This window comes from Tribolium madens, unplaced genomic scaffold (genome assembly GCF_015345945.1).
Source record: "Tribolium madens isolate multiple individuals breed KSU strain unplaced genomic scaffold, Tmad_KSU_1.1 Scaffold_91;HRSCAF=231;Tcas5.2_LG7, whole genome shotgun sequence".
NCBI classification, from domain to species: domain Eukaryota; kingdom Metazoa; phylum Arthropoda; class Insecta; order Coleoptera; family Tenebrionidae; genus Tribolium; species Tribolium madens.
The window spans coordinates 18,325,755-18,343,230 of record NW_025401063.1 but is presented as its reverse complement, the minus strand read 5'-3'; the positions used below and the strand labels follow the sequence as shown (position 1 = coordinate 18,343,230).

The following is a 17,476-nucleotide window of genomic DNA, read 5'->3' as shown; positions in this document are numbered from 1 at the left end:
GAACACGCATTTCAGTCTTCAAAACGACACGCTAGAAAGTTGGATTGCGTCAAAACAAAACATTTCATTTTTTCAGGGGAATAAGGCTGAAATTATTATTGTTGTTGCAATTTCGCAACGAGAGGTTTCAAATACGATACGTGACAGCTTGTAATTATACTGCTGGTAATAGTTCAAACTTTTATTTTTATTGTTAGCAGTCACTACATTTTCTTTTAGTGACAGGATTTCTCATTAGTTTTTCTAAATCACTGAAATAGGTGAAAGAACCAAGCTGTGATGCAGCACAATTAAGTATGAAAAAATTGTTGAAGATTCCATGTATTGGAAATAGTGCGGAACTGCAGTATGAACATAAATTGTTTTGTTTTAACATGACTTTCTCCAATTCATAAATTCCTAACAAAACTATTTAATTAAATTCTTGTCAAATCGTTAATTTTAAGGAAAAGTTTGTGACTGTATTGTAAAATTTAGGTCTAATTCTCGTTATTTCATGGCTAGGTAAGTTATGTCGGGATTAACGGAACTAATGAAGAAACAGGACTCCAAAATTGATAAAAATATTAATGTGATGAAGTAGCGCAGAGAATTATGTTGATTTATTTCCAATTAAGTAACTTTCCCAAATGTACAATTATTCGGTTATTAATAATTTTTATAAAAAAATAATGCCAGGTTTTACCTACAGTGCACGCAACAACACATATAGGTATAATCATACTTAAATTAGAATTAGCGTAACATTTGTAGTACACAATTCAGAAGCTTTGATATGATGGCCACAAAGATAAACATTTAAATCGGAGAATAATTTTGACAAAATTATTATTATTATTAAAATAATATTACCAAAAAAAGGAACAAATAATATTATTGAGTTTACTCTTGTTCCATTTAATAATTATTCTTATCACTTTAATTAGAAATCTCACTTTTTCACTAAAACATTGCAAAATTTGAATTTAAAAAATAAAATTCTTGGTACACAGGTGCGCCAAAACTCGCGCCCCAGAAAAAAATGCCATATAAGGTAAGATACCAGGAACATGGAAAAAATGTTAAAAAAATTTTATCTATAAAAATTTCGAAGTTATGAGGGTTTAAAGTTTGCACTTTGACTCTATTTATTTCTGTTGAAAAAATAATTTTCCAAGTTGTTTTGCTATAGGCTATTAAAAGAGGTAACAAGGAAGCTGTATCCTAAATTGTAACTCTGTTCAATGTTATTTTTGACTTTTATTGGCAAAATTTTTGTCCCTTTACTAAATAAAAAACATATACAAGATCATCAGAATCCTTAAATAGATATACAAAAATGTCAAATGTCAAAAATTTTTACAGATAGAATTTTTTAAATATATTTTTCATGTTCCTGGTATCTTACGACCTTACTTAAAAATTTTCTCTGGAGCGCGAGTTCTGGCGCACCTTGTATGTATAGTTTCGGAGGACAGAAAAAACCCTGTAAATAGTAGAAAAATAAGAAAACGAAAAAATTAATTAAAACCCCGCTTCTTCGCAAACCAAAAATTAATTTGTGCGGTTTTTACTACTTTTATAAAGACAAAAACATTTAAAGTTGAACAATAACTTTGTTCTTGTCACATTAAATTTCACCTTTTATAAATAATACAATAGAAAAAACTTACAGTCTTTTTCAGAATTTTCTGCTTATTAATGTAACCACTAAGTGTGTTTTCTCCTTTGTTAGTTTGACATGTTTATGCATATTTTTCCATGAAATTGTTAAATTCGATGTTTTAATAATCTTCAATATTTTTATTGTTTGAAGTTTAATTACTATTGACGACTTAATACATTGGTTCCCAATCGGTGATTCGCATCATTCGCGAACGCCCAGGGGTTTGCAAAAATGATATTGTTAAAGCGGAATACCACAATAATGAATTTACATAAAGTTTTATTTTTTATTTCCACGTAAATTACCAAGTCAAAATTTTGGTGAGAAAATTGGCAGCAACTTATCTCCTTGGCATCATTTATTTTTATAACTAAAAATTTCTTTAAAAGGTTTTGGCTATGTTTTCATGTTATCAAAATGTTGAGTTTTATAGATTTTGTGTGCACTTCTTCCTTTTGAAAGCATTACTGTTAGCGGAACAGAATTTGTCACTATTTTTGTCTTTTCGTGTCCAAATTTTCTTTGTCCATTTTTTCTTAACATTTGATGACATTTAAATTAAAAAAAAAAACAAAAAAAACATGTTTTGTCTTCTTCTTCCCATGCGTGAATGTGTTGGTTTTTCTAGACCCTAACGTTTATTTTTCACAGAAATTGTTTTTTATTTATTTAGTTTCTAAATGCTTGTAGAAAAATAATTGAGGTGGTTGTTCTTTTTTTATTAGTGGTGCATTTGTCGCCTTAAAAGGTAACGATAACATAAGTGAAACACACAAATGAAAAATGATGTTTTAATTCTATAACAATAATTGAAATAATTGTTTTAAATCCTGTTCGTTCAACGACACAGGTACTCAAGCAACGTAACCATTATTACAATGTTCCTAATAAGTGACTTATGTAATAACACCTACATAAACCTGAATACAAACAAAAAGATAATAATTAGACTATGTACAATTACAGGAGTAAAATTTCTATATTTCTCTTAATTGCACAAATATAAGATTTTTTGGCATGAAAAAATATTTGCCCCACTTACACTTTTTATTACACTATATACACTTTCTTAAAATTAGTTTGGCTTTTTTTTCAAAAATACTTAAATTTTTTTAACCCACACTCCACTTTTCACCCACTTAAAATAGAGCAAGGTTGGCGTAACTTAAATAATCAGTTTCGACTGTGATTGTCGCCGTTTAATAAATTAAATTGACGTCGACAAGAAATGACTTCACTCTTAAAATTAAAATACCCACACAATTTTACTAATTAAATTATGAACTTATCACAAGTTTTATAAAGCAATAACATTCATAAATAATTAATTCCGCCTGCGTTCACGATGTAATCAAGTAAAAATACTAACATAACAAATGCAAATCTGACACATTTCAACCAATCCATAATTAGACCCTGTACTATAAAAATTTGTAAACAGTTGGTACAGCCTGATGGGAGTCAAATATCAAGCTTTACTGGCCTGGTATTTGAAAAAAAAAACCAAATGTGTTATACTTTGAAGCAATTTTTGTACTAGATGACTCCCAAAGGCAATTTCCATAAATAACCAATAGTCAATAACAATACCCAACATTTATTGCTTTAATAACATACAAACCTTTATATACAAAAAATCTGAGTTAATTAATGTTTGACAAAGCTTTTCTTCGTCTCCTATGTCTTTTACTATTTTTAACTTCTACATTACATACTTCATCATCACTGACGTCGTTATCAACGTGAGCTAATTTAGAATGACTTATAGCACAAATACCGTTAGGTAAAGTATCACTAGACGCATCTCCCGTACTGTCTTTGACTACTTCTTCCGAAAAGCCGTTACATTCATTCTCCTCTTCAGCCTCCTCAACCTCCATCGGTTCTCCCGAACAATAAACATTCTTATCAATCGTATCAATTTTCTCTTGTTTTTTTAGAGTTGGTATAACAAACTGATGCGTTTGTTCTCCTCCTTCACTCGGTAAACTCGATTCGCTTTCCGTCCTATGCAAACTCTTAGGCCTGAGCTTCAATTCCGGCCCTCCTCCATAAATATTAAAGAAGAAATTCCAAATTCCTTCCGTTATTTCTGCACATTCGTTCACGTCAATCTGATTCATGTTAATCTTCGAATTGTCAATAGGACCTGGAGGATCTGTTGTTCTCTTCTGGACAAACTTGTGCCATTGTGTGTACCAAGACGTCGAAATGAGATGAGTCAAAGGAATATCTTTATGTTGCATTTCTCGGTTTAGCTGCACGAACGTTTCCATTTCGAACAAAAGTCGATTATTGAAAGCCAGACAAGCGGGACATATGTTGATACTGGTTACAGGGGGGCAACCTCCGAATTTTTTATGGAGGTACTCGTAGACCGGCAAAGGCAAAGCTACAGCCAGACGTTCGAACACAATTTCGCGATCGGGGTGGAAGGAGCCGTGTTGGCACAGAAAATCGGAGTTGTCGATGGCGCCTGGTTCCGCACAAGTATTGAATCTGCAAAAAAGTAAAGCAATTAAATGTGTGCTCAAAATTGCACACGATTAAGAGGAATAAAAAAGGGTATCTTGCCAAACGCAAACAAAAAAATCACACGACTTTCCTTATCATACTTATTTGGAAAATATCCTTACGACAATAATTTAGCGTTGGAAATCCGAATAGCAAACCTAACTCAAGGCTCTCTGAATCAAAAAGCTACGCTTATAAGGCCGTTTCATTCTCCATGATAACTATTTCTGCAGAGTGGCCATAAAAACAAAAAAGATAGAACCTTATTTTGTGCGACCTCTGTGGCCGATTAACGAATCAAAGCAGTTAAATTAAATTAAATAACAGCAGTTCAATTTAAACATTGGCGACAATTTAAAACAATACCCTTCTATTTTACAAAATAATAGTATAAAATGGTAAAAAGCATGTTTCATTGGTGGGCCAACGTATCTAGAATAAGCTCGAATCTTGGATATTTTATAGCATTCATGGTTTAATTGATGTTTTAAGCACTTAACCTAAAAATAAAACGTCTCAATCGACTGTGATCGAAATCGGTAGATGGACCGCAATAAGGTTCTGACGCCCGAAATGTCACAGAAACAAAATTTATATAGAAAAATCGAAAATTGAAACGGCCTTATAAGCGTTGCTTTTTGATTCAGGTGGCCTTGCCTAACTTTTGCGTTTTGCGCCACCTGTCGGATTACACGCAAAATACATCATAGTCAAGTTTGGGGTGTAATTTTTTTTAGTTCGGTACCAATTATTATTTTTATTTTATCACATTTTACTGTTTAATAAGGTATATTTCATGATTCTAAATAATTTGTATCCACATGAATTTATTGTATCTTCAACCGTATAATTTTGCGGCCACTTTACGCCCGATTTTTGGTCTTTGCGGCCGAACGGTGCGACCGATTTTTGCCAATTGTTTCGTACTGCGTCCCCTTGCTACAAATAACTTACATACCAAATTTCAAGTTTCACAGACACACAGACACACACACGACCCAATGGCCCAAATCAACTTTTTTGGTGTCTTGAAGCTAGAATTCGTCCAGAAATGTAAAAATCTGGGTAGGTCAAATTTTAGCCGATTACAATAACTTTCCTTTTAGGATAAGGAAAGTAAAAATCATAGGCAGATAGAGTATTAAATTCTCAATAATAATAGATAAAGGTAATGCAAAGATTTTATTGGAAACTATACTAAAAAATTTCTGCTGCGAATACGTTTAAAGATACAAGAAAAACATAAGGAAGAAAGTTGTAGAGAATAAAATTTCCAAGAAAAAAGTCAGCGAGACTATACCTCTATTTCAACGGTTTAGGCCCTAAAGATGTTAAAAGACGCTGAAGCGACAAATTGGTGTCAGATTTACCGGTGGTCAAGAGCCAGAAAATTAATTTAATTAATTTAAACGGTTGAAGATAGAGATATGGTCTCGTGGAGTTTTTGTAGGAAATTTAATTCTCTACAACTTTGTTCCCTACAAATTTTTTGTATTTTCAACGGCATTCTCAGCGTTCTCAAAAAATATCGAAAATAGTGTTTAAAAATAAATTAGAAACATTTATCAATTTGCGTTCCGCCCGATATTTTTGAGAACGCTGCGAATACGGTTAAAAAAGTGTAAGAAACAAAATTGTAGAGAATAAAATTTGCTACAAAAAAGTGCCCGACACCATATTTCTATGTTCTTTGGTTTAGGTTTAAATTGTGTTCCCCCAGTACTCAATCAAGAGTAAAAATAAAACGAATCCGTCGCTTGATCGGTTTTGAACGTCTTTGAGGCCTAAACCATTAAAGAGACTTGCGGACTTTTTACTAGGAAATATTATTCTCTACAACTTTATTTCTTACATTTTTATTGTATTTTAACCGCATTCGCAGCATTTTGAAAAACATGAAACGGAGCTCAGTATTTAAATTATAAATATTTTTTTGCTATTTCTCGTGAAAACTTATTAAGAATGCAAAGCTCAACATTTTTGCTTTTTTTTCCAAGCAATTAGTAGACTAGTTGAATTGAAACTGAGGCGGTAAAACGCTATAAGCGCCCTTATTTTTATTCTGCGGTGTGTACCACTTTTTTGAGTCTCCCAATATACAAATACTTCTTCGTAGATCAAACTAACGATTAACGATATTCCTGATTTTCAATTTTAAGAGGGGCCTGAACACTAACGCGTTGAAACGAGGGGGCTTAGATAGGACGGTTTTTGGAAAACTATCAAATGCGTCTTTGAGATAAAATTGTTTGACAACATACCTGATTTTCAATTTTATCGTTTTGACGAAAAAATGAAACTGTCAGAAAATTATCGGTAGTTTTGTGGGGGAAAAAGCTTTGATTAGTGTCCAAAAGAGAGCAGGTCAAAATTTGGATTGTTAAATAAATTGAATAACTAATAAAATGATATTACAGATGTTATTAATGTTTAAACAACAAACCTCGAAGTAAACACTGTAAATAAATAAATTCGTACAGTGGGGGACACGAAAAACTGGGCAGATGTGTCATTCAGTTGTCAAAATTTCTAAACTATACCTTAGGTGCTCATAACTACACCTTTTTCAAGTGTAATTCAGAAAGTGTAAGATATATTTCAGTAAACGTTAATTGTAATTCAGATTAATCAATTGTATTTCAGAAAGTGTTAATTGTAATTTAGAGTTTGTCATTTGTAATTGAGAATTCGACAATTGTAATTCAGAATTTGTTATTTTTATTTAGAAATCCCTTTGAAAATAAAATATCTTATTTATTTTACAAAATATTAAGTTTATGTAATTCTTTAATTTTGAAAATAAAATAATTCGTATTTATGTGTAAATTTCATTTGAGAAAACAGTAAGTTACTCATCTGAATTACAATTGATATTTTGTGAATTACATGTAATGGTTTCTGAATTACAATTAATACTTTCTGAAATACAACTGACTAATCTGAATTCCAATTTATGATTTCTGGAATTAAATTAACTAATCTGAATTACATCTCATGGTTTCTGAAACTCATTTTACTTTTCTGAATTACATTTAACACTTTCTGAAAGTAAATTGACTAATCTGAATTACATGTGATGGTTTCTGAATTACTCTTGAAAAAGGTGTAGATTAGTCAATTGTATTTCAGAAAGTATTAATTGTAATTCATAAACGTAAACTGAATTTCAGAAACCATCAGATGTACCTATTTCAGATTAATTAATTTAACTTCAGAAAGCGTAAATTGAAATTCAGATTAGTCAATTGTATTTCAGAAAGTGTTAGTTATAATTCAGAGTTTGTCATTTGTAATTGAGAATTCGTCAATTGTAATTTAGAATTCGTTATTTTCACTTAAAAATTACATTACCAAAATTCCTTATTTATTTTGTAATGAAAGACAATTGACATCCCGACATCTGCGACATCCCGCTGACATTTTGCAAAAATTGATGTGTCAAAGTTAATTTAACAGTTTTTTTTAATATCAATCATAATGACGGTAAAGGTGCATTTACATTGACATTTTTTGAAACGACAAGAAAAGAGTGCCCCGGATTCCGTGTCCCCAACTGTACACTTGGCAATAAACAGATTCCTTCAATTTCTAATCGCGGCATTCGCACTACCTCTGCTTCACAAATAAAGCAAAGCAAATTTGTTTTTTTTTGTTGATAATTTTTATAGCAAATTACGTCCTTCTTAAATAATCATCTTACCTTGTTATCCATTGCTTGGAAATATAAGCGACTTCGTGCGGTTCCGTGGAATGCGTTTTCGCAAGTTTAATAGCCTTACTCCTGATTTCGTCTGCGGTATTCGTCACTTTTCGATAAAATAAAACGTAAGCCTCACACGATTGGACTTTTTCAGGTGGTACTCGCGTCACATACTGATCATCGAATTCATACCATTGCCCACCATTTAACGCATAACAGATATAATGCCCGCCACCGGCAGTGCCATAGTGACAAATAACCGAAAATAATTCATAAGTTGTAACCTTTGAAATACAATCGCCATGAAGATAGGGCCGCATATCTAGACCCTTTAATGGAAAACTGACCGCCGAAGAAATTTTACTGCTAAACATCAACTCGTGTCGAAATCGCTTCAAGTGAATACAAAGAACTTCAGGTAATTGTAGAACCTGAAATAAACCATCACTGTGACTGAAGAATTTTTCCTTAAGCAAAAAAAACCTACTTTACTGAACTTAATACCGTTCCGTAACTTGTTGCACTTCTCACAACTGTACATGTTGTCCCCTTTCAATTCATCGGTACTGAAAAAGGCTGCTAAACAGTCGTGGAGCGTTACGACGGGGCCGTAAAACCACGATTTTAACCACGCCAAAATCCAAGAAATCCAACCTTCATTCATTGGAATTACAGCCTCTGAACATGTTGCAGTTGGACCCGTCGTACGACCGTGAAGTACCACTAGATGGTCCCGCGACGGTATTGGAAGGGAAAGGTCTTGGAATGTTTCGACACAACTTGAAACACGATCACAAGTCAAACATTGAACTGACGATAGAAGTTTGCCATCGAAAACATCCGAAATGATCGATCTGTATTTTTGTTGTTTCTTGTTTATACTGGCGGTGCTTGAAGAACTTGTACTCGGTTGGGAGTCTGAAATAACAAAAATGCTGGTTTTGGAGCAAATTTGCGAGAAAAATTTATTTAGATTAGATAAAAAATTCTTTTGAAAAATTTAAAACGAAATCCCAACTCGATCATCTATTTATCGTATAAGTAACAAAAAACTGTAGTAAATTCATTGTTTTATTACAAATTGTATCAAAATCACTGCTGAATAACATCTACAAATAAACGGTTAACTAAAAATATGGTTCAATTATGAATGATTTTATAATTTGTTTATTAAAGGACAAAAATTTTGTAAAAAAAACTATAATCGGAAGCATCTAATTTAAAACAAATGGTTGTAATTGATTTATACAACAAATTTAATATTTTTTTTACATTTTGTACAAATTAAAAAAGATTCATATAAATTTTAGGATAAACTGAATTATTAAAAGTGGAATATTTCTTACTCTTGGTAGTTAAAGTTGAGAAAACTGCTATTTATCATGTACCGGCGGTTCGTGAATTTGTAAACTGAGATCTGTACCAAAGAAAAAAAAACTTTTTGTTTTTTTTTAGTTGGGTATTTTAGAACTTCACAGTTGTAAATTACTCCTACTTAATAGGTAAAAAAACTCTAAAGAAACTTATCAAAATTTCTGGATATACGTATATTTTATTGTATAATTCTTGATGGGAGTCGAAATTTGATAAAGATGTGAAAATACAGGATGTAACAAAAAGATGGGGACAAAGAATTACATGAGATTCCCCAGGTCAAAATAAAGCGATTTAACCCAACTTAAAGTAGCGGTCAATTCATAGTGGCCATTTAATTTATTGCAAAGTTGGCAACCCTTGCCCGCCACCTCTAGTGTGTAGGTTGTGTCTATGTTGGTAGCAAAATTAACTAAATTGTGTCAACAATTGTGACAAGCGCAATAAATTGAAGTTCATCTATGTATTCTAACCCGACTTTTTCAGAATTGTCATTTTTGATAGATATATCCCTAAAAAACAATAATTGGATGTTTAAAGTCATTTACACAACTCAATTTTTACAAATTTACACAGGGAATTGGCCACTATGAATTGACCGCGACTTTACCTCTATACCAAGTTGCACCATAGGGGGCTAAAAAAAAATATTTTCGTTTTTCTTTAATAACTTTTTAATGGATTAATCAATTTTTATCATATTTCGAAAAAGCAATTCGATATCAAAACCACATGTTTTGGTACTATTTCTCTAATTTTATTATTATTGTAAAGTACTTACTTATTAACAATTTGATACATTTTAAGCCAAATTTTTGTTATACGTAATCCGAGTGGCGTAATTTTACTCGAAAGGTAGATTACTTTTAAACAATTTTTTTAGTCTTATAGGGAGTACAATTTTTGTATTGGCCTTGGTTTTACAGTAAAAAAATAGTGTAGTAGATATGTTAATAAAATTTTGGACGTTGGACATTTATTATTATTGTTTTAATAGTAGATTATGTTATTAGAAGTAAAAGTGATTGTTTATGTGGCGAAGCTGAACGTTGGATTCAGCTGAGCCACATAAACTCATTTTTACTCTAAATAACATATACTATTTTATCTGCAAACAATTCAGATGGAGAGAAAAGAGCAACACACCAATAATCAAGTAAATCACCTCAATAATCAGGACGCTTTGCAATAAAATCATAACAAACGTCACGCGTAAGTTTCGGAATTTGTGTTGAGATTTCGAAAGTGTTGATTGATATAACTGGTGTAGTTTATAGTGCATAATGTCCAATGCTGATAATCTACCTTACACCTCTCCAGAAAATGCTGAAAAAGCGAAAGAGACAACAGTGGTAAATGTCAAAGTAAGTGTCAAGTAAAAGTGAAAACGTCTAGGCGTAAAAACAGTGTTTTTACTCTATGTCTGAAAAGTAAAACTTTTACCTGAGTCATTTAGTCATAAAAATGGTCACTTTTGTGACGTTTGCGGATAAAATAATTTAAGCAAATGTGTTCATAAAATTTTGGACGTTAGACATTTATTATTATTGTTTTTAAAATTATATTTAAAAAAATTATAGGTTTTAGTGTCTTTATGTATGTTTGTGTTAGTTAACAATGATATAATTAATTACTAACTTTTAAACGGTGCAACTTGGTATTGAGGTTAGTTGAGTTAAATCGCTTTATATTGACATGGGAAATCTCGGATTATTCTTTGTCCACATCTTTTCGTTACACCATGAAGAAATGAGAGTGTGTTACGATGTTTGGAAACAATACAAAACATTTCCATTTTTTATCGACTTTTTAGGGTTTGCAAAAGAACTTGACAAGTCACATAAACTATTCAAAAAAGTTATTTTTATTTTTTGTAGATATTAAATTGACTAGACTTATACAGTGGGAGACAAAATACTTTGGTCGTCAATGTCACTTGAGTGACATTAAATTGTAAAGCATGCTTTAGGACTGTTAACCTTATTTTTAGCTACTGTCAATCATAGTTGACAAGTTTTGATAGGAAAATATAATAGCTGTCATTAATTTGAAATTGTCATTCATTTTAACGTTAAAGCTTGAATTACATTAAAGTGTCAGAAAAGTGACGACCAAAGTATTTTGTCACCAACTGTAATCTACAAAGAAATACTTTGAATTTACGCTACATGATTTGGCAATTTACTAGTCGAACGGTTTTGATAATTTGTTAATTGTTATTATAGTGTTTTTGACATTTTTATAAAATCGACTCTCCCAACGAAAACTATAGTCACTTATAAAAATTGGTTTTTGAGTACGATGGCTTATGTAGGGCCCAAAATACAAAAACAATGAGACAAAATTTCTATAATAAACGAATATTATTACCAAAATTTAGACCCTTAGCAATTTTCAATAATATTAAACAATTTCTTGATTTTTTATTAACACTCAAAGATTCAATGCAATTTTTCTCAAAACTGTAATTTTTGAGTTAGTATAGTTTTCGTTGGGAGAGTCGAAATGTAGACCTACCTATCACCATGGTGTTGCTTTGCAGCCTCGTCCGTATCCTCCTTCCCGGACTCGAGGATCTGCTAAGCCTTCTTTTCGTACTACTGGCAGGTCTTTCCGTATCATCGCTGAGACTCGACCTCTCGCTAACCCCCGAGTCGCAAGTTTCATATTCCCCTTCGCTCGAATCATAGCTCGAACTGAGCGCAGGTTCGTCCATCGCTAGACTAAACGTGTCCGAATCAGTCATCGAGGCCATCTCAGGTGGGGCCACCTGTTTCAACTCTTCATGCAATTGATCCATAAAATTCCGAAGAAATTCCTGAGTGTCATGTTGGTAGTAACCTCGAAACATAGGATATACACTCCTGATTCCGTACAAAATACCAGATGGCGTAACGTATCCTCCGTTCTTCTTCCACATATCTCTGATTAGCGTCTGATAAGTTCTACTCAGTCCTGGTTTTTTCCCTTCAGATAAAATCTGTACTGTCGTCGCACATTCGAGGAAGAATCGCGTCAATGGGATAGCGTTGCTGAGGGCTTGCAAAGCAGCATTCATGTAACACGTGTTGCCTATGTTTTGCAAACCGACGAGACCGACTGGTCTATCAACGCTATAATCGGTTGAGTCTTCGGCGTCGCTGCCATCCGAAGCGTCTCCGCTCATTCCAACGTTGAGACCGACTGTTTTTTCAAATGCAAAGACGTTCATCCGTTCCGGAGTGTTGGTACGAAGGGTACTGTAGCTGCCATGACCCGAATCGCGTGATTTGTATGTGCAGCCTTCCATCTCTGGATCGCTGTCGTACGACGGAACGGTCGAAGAAACAGCCGTCGATGGCTGTTCCATGAAGACTTCATCTTTGCACTCGTAACACCATATTCGTTTCGTTACTAAATTCATATGGATACAATGTGAGGGGTTTTTCTGAAAGAAATGCCGATTTTAGACCTGGTGATCGTAGTAATTATGGGGAAGTACGTGGAAAAATTTAACAAATTATCAACAACACCATTTGACTTTCAGTGGACATTAGAATACACTTTATCAATAGTTTAGATTTAACATGTTTTACGTTGTAAATCAAAGCTAATAATAATGTACTGATAATTAAAATTTCCAAAAAGGAATATAATCGAGTATCGAGTGGACTTTCGGAACAAAATCAATGATATTTTATTTATAAGTAATTAGTGAAAAGTTGTTAGATGTCAGAAACGTTATCTATCTTTCATCTCTCAGTATGTAAGATTTCTTCGACACAAGATAGATATTTACAACATTGTATTTAATTTCAGACTATTCCCTAATATAAATTCCCTACAACGATATGAAAAAATGGAGCAAACATTTTTCTTTTTTTATTTGGAATTTTATTTTAATGTAATTTACAATTCTTGAAAAATAGTTTTTAATTTGTTTACCTTTACTCCTATAGCTGTGATCATAAATTGTAACAATAAACTACGCATTTAATTTTTTCATTTTCATAATTTGGTAAAATAAGGCGTTTGTCGAAAATACACTTTTTACCTTGGGCTCATTTTCTTATTTTATTTCTATAAACAAATCTTATCTAGGAAACTGTATTTACTCGTCAAATGGATTGAATAAAAAAGTACTTGCGTAAGTTCTAATACATATTTGTTCAAGTTCTTGTGATGTAATATCGTCCATCTTCTTTTACTTTATTCATTTATTATAAAAATCGAGTTGTACTTTTCCATACGTCATAAACTGTGTTAATTTACAGTACCATTGGTAATGACAGCGACTACCTCAGAGATACTTTTTATAATAATGATTTGGGGGGAAATCTTAAATATTTAAGTATGTAAACATTTTATTGAAAATTTTTACGATTCGACAAGTATAGTCTGTTTTTTTTAGAATGTCTTTGTTTTGGTTCCTAGAAGTTTTGTTAAAAAATTATGGTTATGTTTTCAAATTGAGATTTGTCAAAATTTTGACTTTTAATCTTGTATGCCTTTTTGCTCTTTGAAAGTGCTATAATAGAAGTACCTGAGGACAGACATCATTACCTAATGTCTAAAGACAGAATTCAGTGCTAATAATTTTGATAGTAAGAACAATGTTGTGGACAAAGATGAGGATCTTACTACAAAAACTTTGAAGAAAAAGGATGTATATAAAGAAAAAAGTTATTTAGTAAAAGATACAAGTAGGTATTATGATGATTGGCAATAAATTTTGTGTAATTTATTGAAATGAGCTCAAAATTTATGCATTTTATAAATTCTTCAGCTTTAGTTTCAAAATTGTTACTTTTTTAACTCGTTCCATAAAAAACGATGCACAAGACACTAATTTAATTACATTCTTTCCGAGGTTCTTTCTCATTCATGTTTATTCTGTATTCTTGTCAATTTCTTGCTAAACATTCTCAATGTTTTCTCAAACCCGCATTATAAATTGCGTCTACATTTTAATAGGCCCTTTTTCCAACTTCCTGCTTGCGAACTATTCGTTTCCAAATTTCCAAAAACTGTTAGCGGTACCGAAGTTGTTCCATTTTTGTTGTTTCGTCTCTAAATTTTCTTAGACGATTTTTTGTGTTGACGTTTAATGACATTGTTTTCAAATTAATTCAAAAAAGCGGAACTGCCAACTTCCTTTATTAAAATTACCATGAATGAATTTACTAGTGGTGCCAACGTTAAGACTGTTTGGCATTTTCATTTAAAGAAAAAAATAGACTTTATACGTACTATAGGTTTTTACAATTTAAATTTACGTACAATATGAAAAATATACAATTTTGTTTATTATTTATTTTCTTTAGATGTAATAAATATATTCGAGGACATCATCTTTCGTGTTAAGTTGTACCAATAAAGCCATACAAATGCTTAGATTATCAAAACAAGAAGCTTAAAAAATGATTATATTAAAAAATTGTATATTACATACTGAGTAAAGATGAGCTTCATTACAGCCGTGCTTAGTTAAAACTTGAGACTTTAATCAAGCCTTCCTTCGTGCTTTCATTCACCAATGTTAAAAGTAACAATTTACTTTCAATTTTCAATGTTTGAATAATAAATATCCAGATGTAATAAATATGTCAACGTAAGCGGGACATGAGAATGAAAACAATTCCAAAAAATTACCCTTAATCTTTTTAGTTAATTTCTGAATTTTGTAAATATTGTATGGTCGTTGGTATATAAGGAATGTCAAGTTATAATGTTAGCGGGGCCCATCAGAATTATGCAACTCACTCTCCAGATATGTAATATTTTTCGGGTATGTAATAAGTCCCCGGTTAGTTTCAGTAATCATCTAATTCCCAGCTATTGTGATATCAAAAAATTGATAGATTACAATATGATCAAGAAATTTGCAACTTCTTCATTACTCCACCTCACAATAAAGAAAACTACTTATAAAAAATACAAAATTCGTTTTATACGTTAATGTATAATTATTATTTTGTTATTAAAGGTTTATAACTTGCCTTGAATTTTTCTTTAATTTGGATACAATTAGGTCTCATTCCTTTCAATGAAACAACTTTTTCTTCTCTCTTGGATTTTTTTTTAAGTTTCTCGTTTAATAATCAAGCAGTATTCTATCAGATTTTTAGAATTCCATTAGTTCTGGTAACGTTTTTCTACTGATGAAAGGTCCATATAGAAGCGCTCTCCATGCTCATTACTCACATCATGAAAAATTTTAGAGAAACTACACTTTACTGTCAAATCTGGTAAAAAAATTCATTTTGATAATAAATGCAACTGTATTCATATAGTAACAACATAATAACAAAAAATATTTTAATAAGTCTGTGAAGAATAATGATAGTATTTCAGTGTTTTTCAAATGACAGTATTTTTTAATTATTATTTTATTCTTCGACACTGTCAAAATTTACGGTTTTTCTCCTGTTTGCCATTTCTCAATACGGAACGTCAGATTATTTTTAAAAGATTTAAAGCAATTTTAAGCCTTGTTGAGTCTAATTCGAAGAATAAAATGTTGTATTCAACTCGTTTGAGTGTAAATCGGACGCTTTATTCCACCTCGTGGACGATAAACCACTCGTTAACACTGGTAGTTTAAAACTCCACTCGTGAAATAAAGCGTCCGATTTACACTCAAACTCGTCGACACACACACACACACACAAGCATCAAGCATATATACTTTTACACAATAACTACTTCAATCATTATAAAAAAAAAACATATTTTTTTACTTATAAAAAACTTGTAAATTAGTAAAAAGGCAGTACTTAAATAATATATTCTACTTTCTAGTTAACCTTGTCTAGTATTGTAAGGAAGATAACAGTTTGCACAACAAAAACGCGTTTCCGACTTATGAATAAAATGACAAACAAAAGAAGAAAAGCGTTTTGACATTTACTGTCAACTGTTATTTTAGAAGATAATCAAAGCAATTTTATTTGCATTAAACTTTTAAGAAATGCACCAAAACGAAAATATCTGCTTACCAGTGTTCACTTGCAATTTTGGACTCGATTTTTAAAGATCGTCTGATTTTAATATAAAAAAACTATATCTGACATATCATTATCACTGTTTTGTATCTATAAAACTTCCACAAAGGATATTACTCTATCTTTATTACGCCAATTGCTTACACATAACTCTAGTTCTTTAAAAAAGCCGCTAAAAACTTTTAATAATATCTGTATTTGTTTTAAAAATGGCTTTAGTAATTCTCCTACACAGGCTATTGTTACAGTTATGGGGGCGCCATACTAACACACATCCACCTTATCAATATTATCAGTCTTGTCATTTTTCAAGCCATTAAACGGTTTGTTGATTAGCCAGTTATTGAATTACAGCAAGGTCAAGTTAAATGATCGACGATAACGCACTAGCATTGTTGTCATTTGATTTTTTTTATACATACTGAATTATGGATAGTGCTGTGATCGTTGAATTTTTCCCCACAACAGATCTGGAAACAGTTTGCAAATAGGCAGATCCATAGGTTCGGTTTCGTACAACCGCAGTCGGCACAAACAGGTCTCTAAAAATTCAGAAACTTGAATGAATGAAATGCAATTTCATTACAATATTACCTCTATTGAACTGAGGATGTTTGCGATTGGAATGTTCGTTGCGGTCGCTAAATGGCTGCAGCTGTACATTTTAACTAAAAAGGAAAATTTGTTACAATTAAAAACAAATATCACCCAATTTTTCTACGTGCTTTTATAAAGTAAAGGGTTTTAAAGGGAAACAACGTAAACATTTTAATTGCGCTCTGATGTGACTGAAATAACAGGAAAACAAACACGAATTACATAAACTTTGTACGTACTTCCTGAAACTGTGTGAAATCGCGCTTTAACCACATCCAGTGTGTTATTATTGACGAAATTCGCGAAAATCGCTGATCAATGACATAAAATTAGGTTAGGTTCAATTTTTCCTTGAAGCTTATTTCTTTAAATGTAGTCACTTGTTTTTAAACAATTTTTGCCAATTTACCTTATAATTAAACATCACTTTTGTCAAAAATATTGGATGGATTGATGGAAAAATTACCTTTTTTCAACCAAAACCAGCACTAAACCTTCTCCACCGAAAAATACTCTTTCACACTCAAAAATAATAAAGGACAAAGTAAAATTAAGTTATTATTACATGATATTTTTAATTTATTGACAAAGATCCTAATAAGAATGACACTGACGTTTCACGTTTCTTCTGTCATTATTTGTTATTAGAAAACGTCATTCGTG

The 17,476-nt window shown here is 31.7% G+C and overlaps 1 protein-coding gene across 3 annotated transcripts; it reads right to left on the bottom strand.

The window, feature by feature from the left end:
* Positions 1 to 3,222: 3,222 nt before the first annotated feature.
* Positions 3,223 to 17,432, bottom strand: LOC123012218 (ubiquitin carboxyl-terminal hydrolase 20). 3 transcript variants are annotated; one of them, XM_044410098.1, is made up of 7 exons: positions 17,280 to 17,432; positions 16,811 to 16,884; positions 16,639 to 16,758; positions 11,751 to 12,660; positions 8,347 to 8,777; positions 7,860 to 8,290; positions 3,223 to 4,144 (listed from the first exon to the last, which is right to left on the bottom strand). In XM_044410098.1, the coding sequence occupies exons 2-7, from the start codon at positions 16,877 to 16,879 to the stop codon at positions 3,289 to 3,291; spliced, it is 2,817 nt and encodes a 938-aa protein (XP_044266033.1). In that variant the 5' UTR covers positions 16,880 to 16,884; positions 17,280 to 17,432; the 3' UTR covers positions 3,223 to 3,288. The 3 variants fall into 3 exon arrangements, with proteins under 3 accessions (XP_044266033.1, XP_044266035.1, XP_044266036.1); XM_044410100.1 differs by lacking the exon at positions 17,280 to 17,432 and adding an exon at positions 17,053 to 17,198; XM_044410101.1 differs by lacking the exon at positions 17,280 to 17,432 and adding an exon at positions 16,942 to 17,013.
* Positions 17,433 to 17,476: the final 44 nt, after the last annotated feature.

What these genes read in the sequence shown, in the direction of transcription:
- LOC123012218 (XM_044410098.1), bottom strand. Translation starts at nt 16,879, where the DNA reads ATGTACAGCTGCAGCCATTTAGCGACCGCAACGAACATTCCAATCGCA. An exon ending in ACGGTATTAAGTTCAGTAAA is followed by an intron (nt 8,291 to 8,346) that starts GTAGGTTTTTTT and finishes GGTTTATTTCAG; the next exon opens with GTTCTACAATTACCTGAAGT. An exon ending in TCCAAGCAATGGATAACAAG is followed by an intron (nt 4,145 to 7,859) that starts GTAAGATGATTA and finishes ACTTTTTTGCAG; the next exon opens with ATTCAATACTTGTGCGGAAC.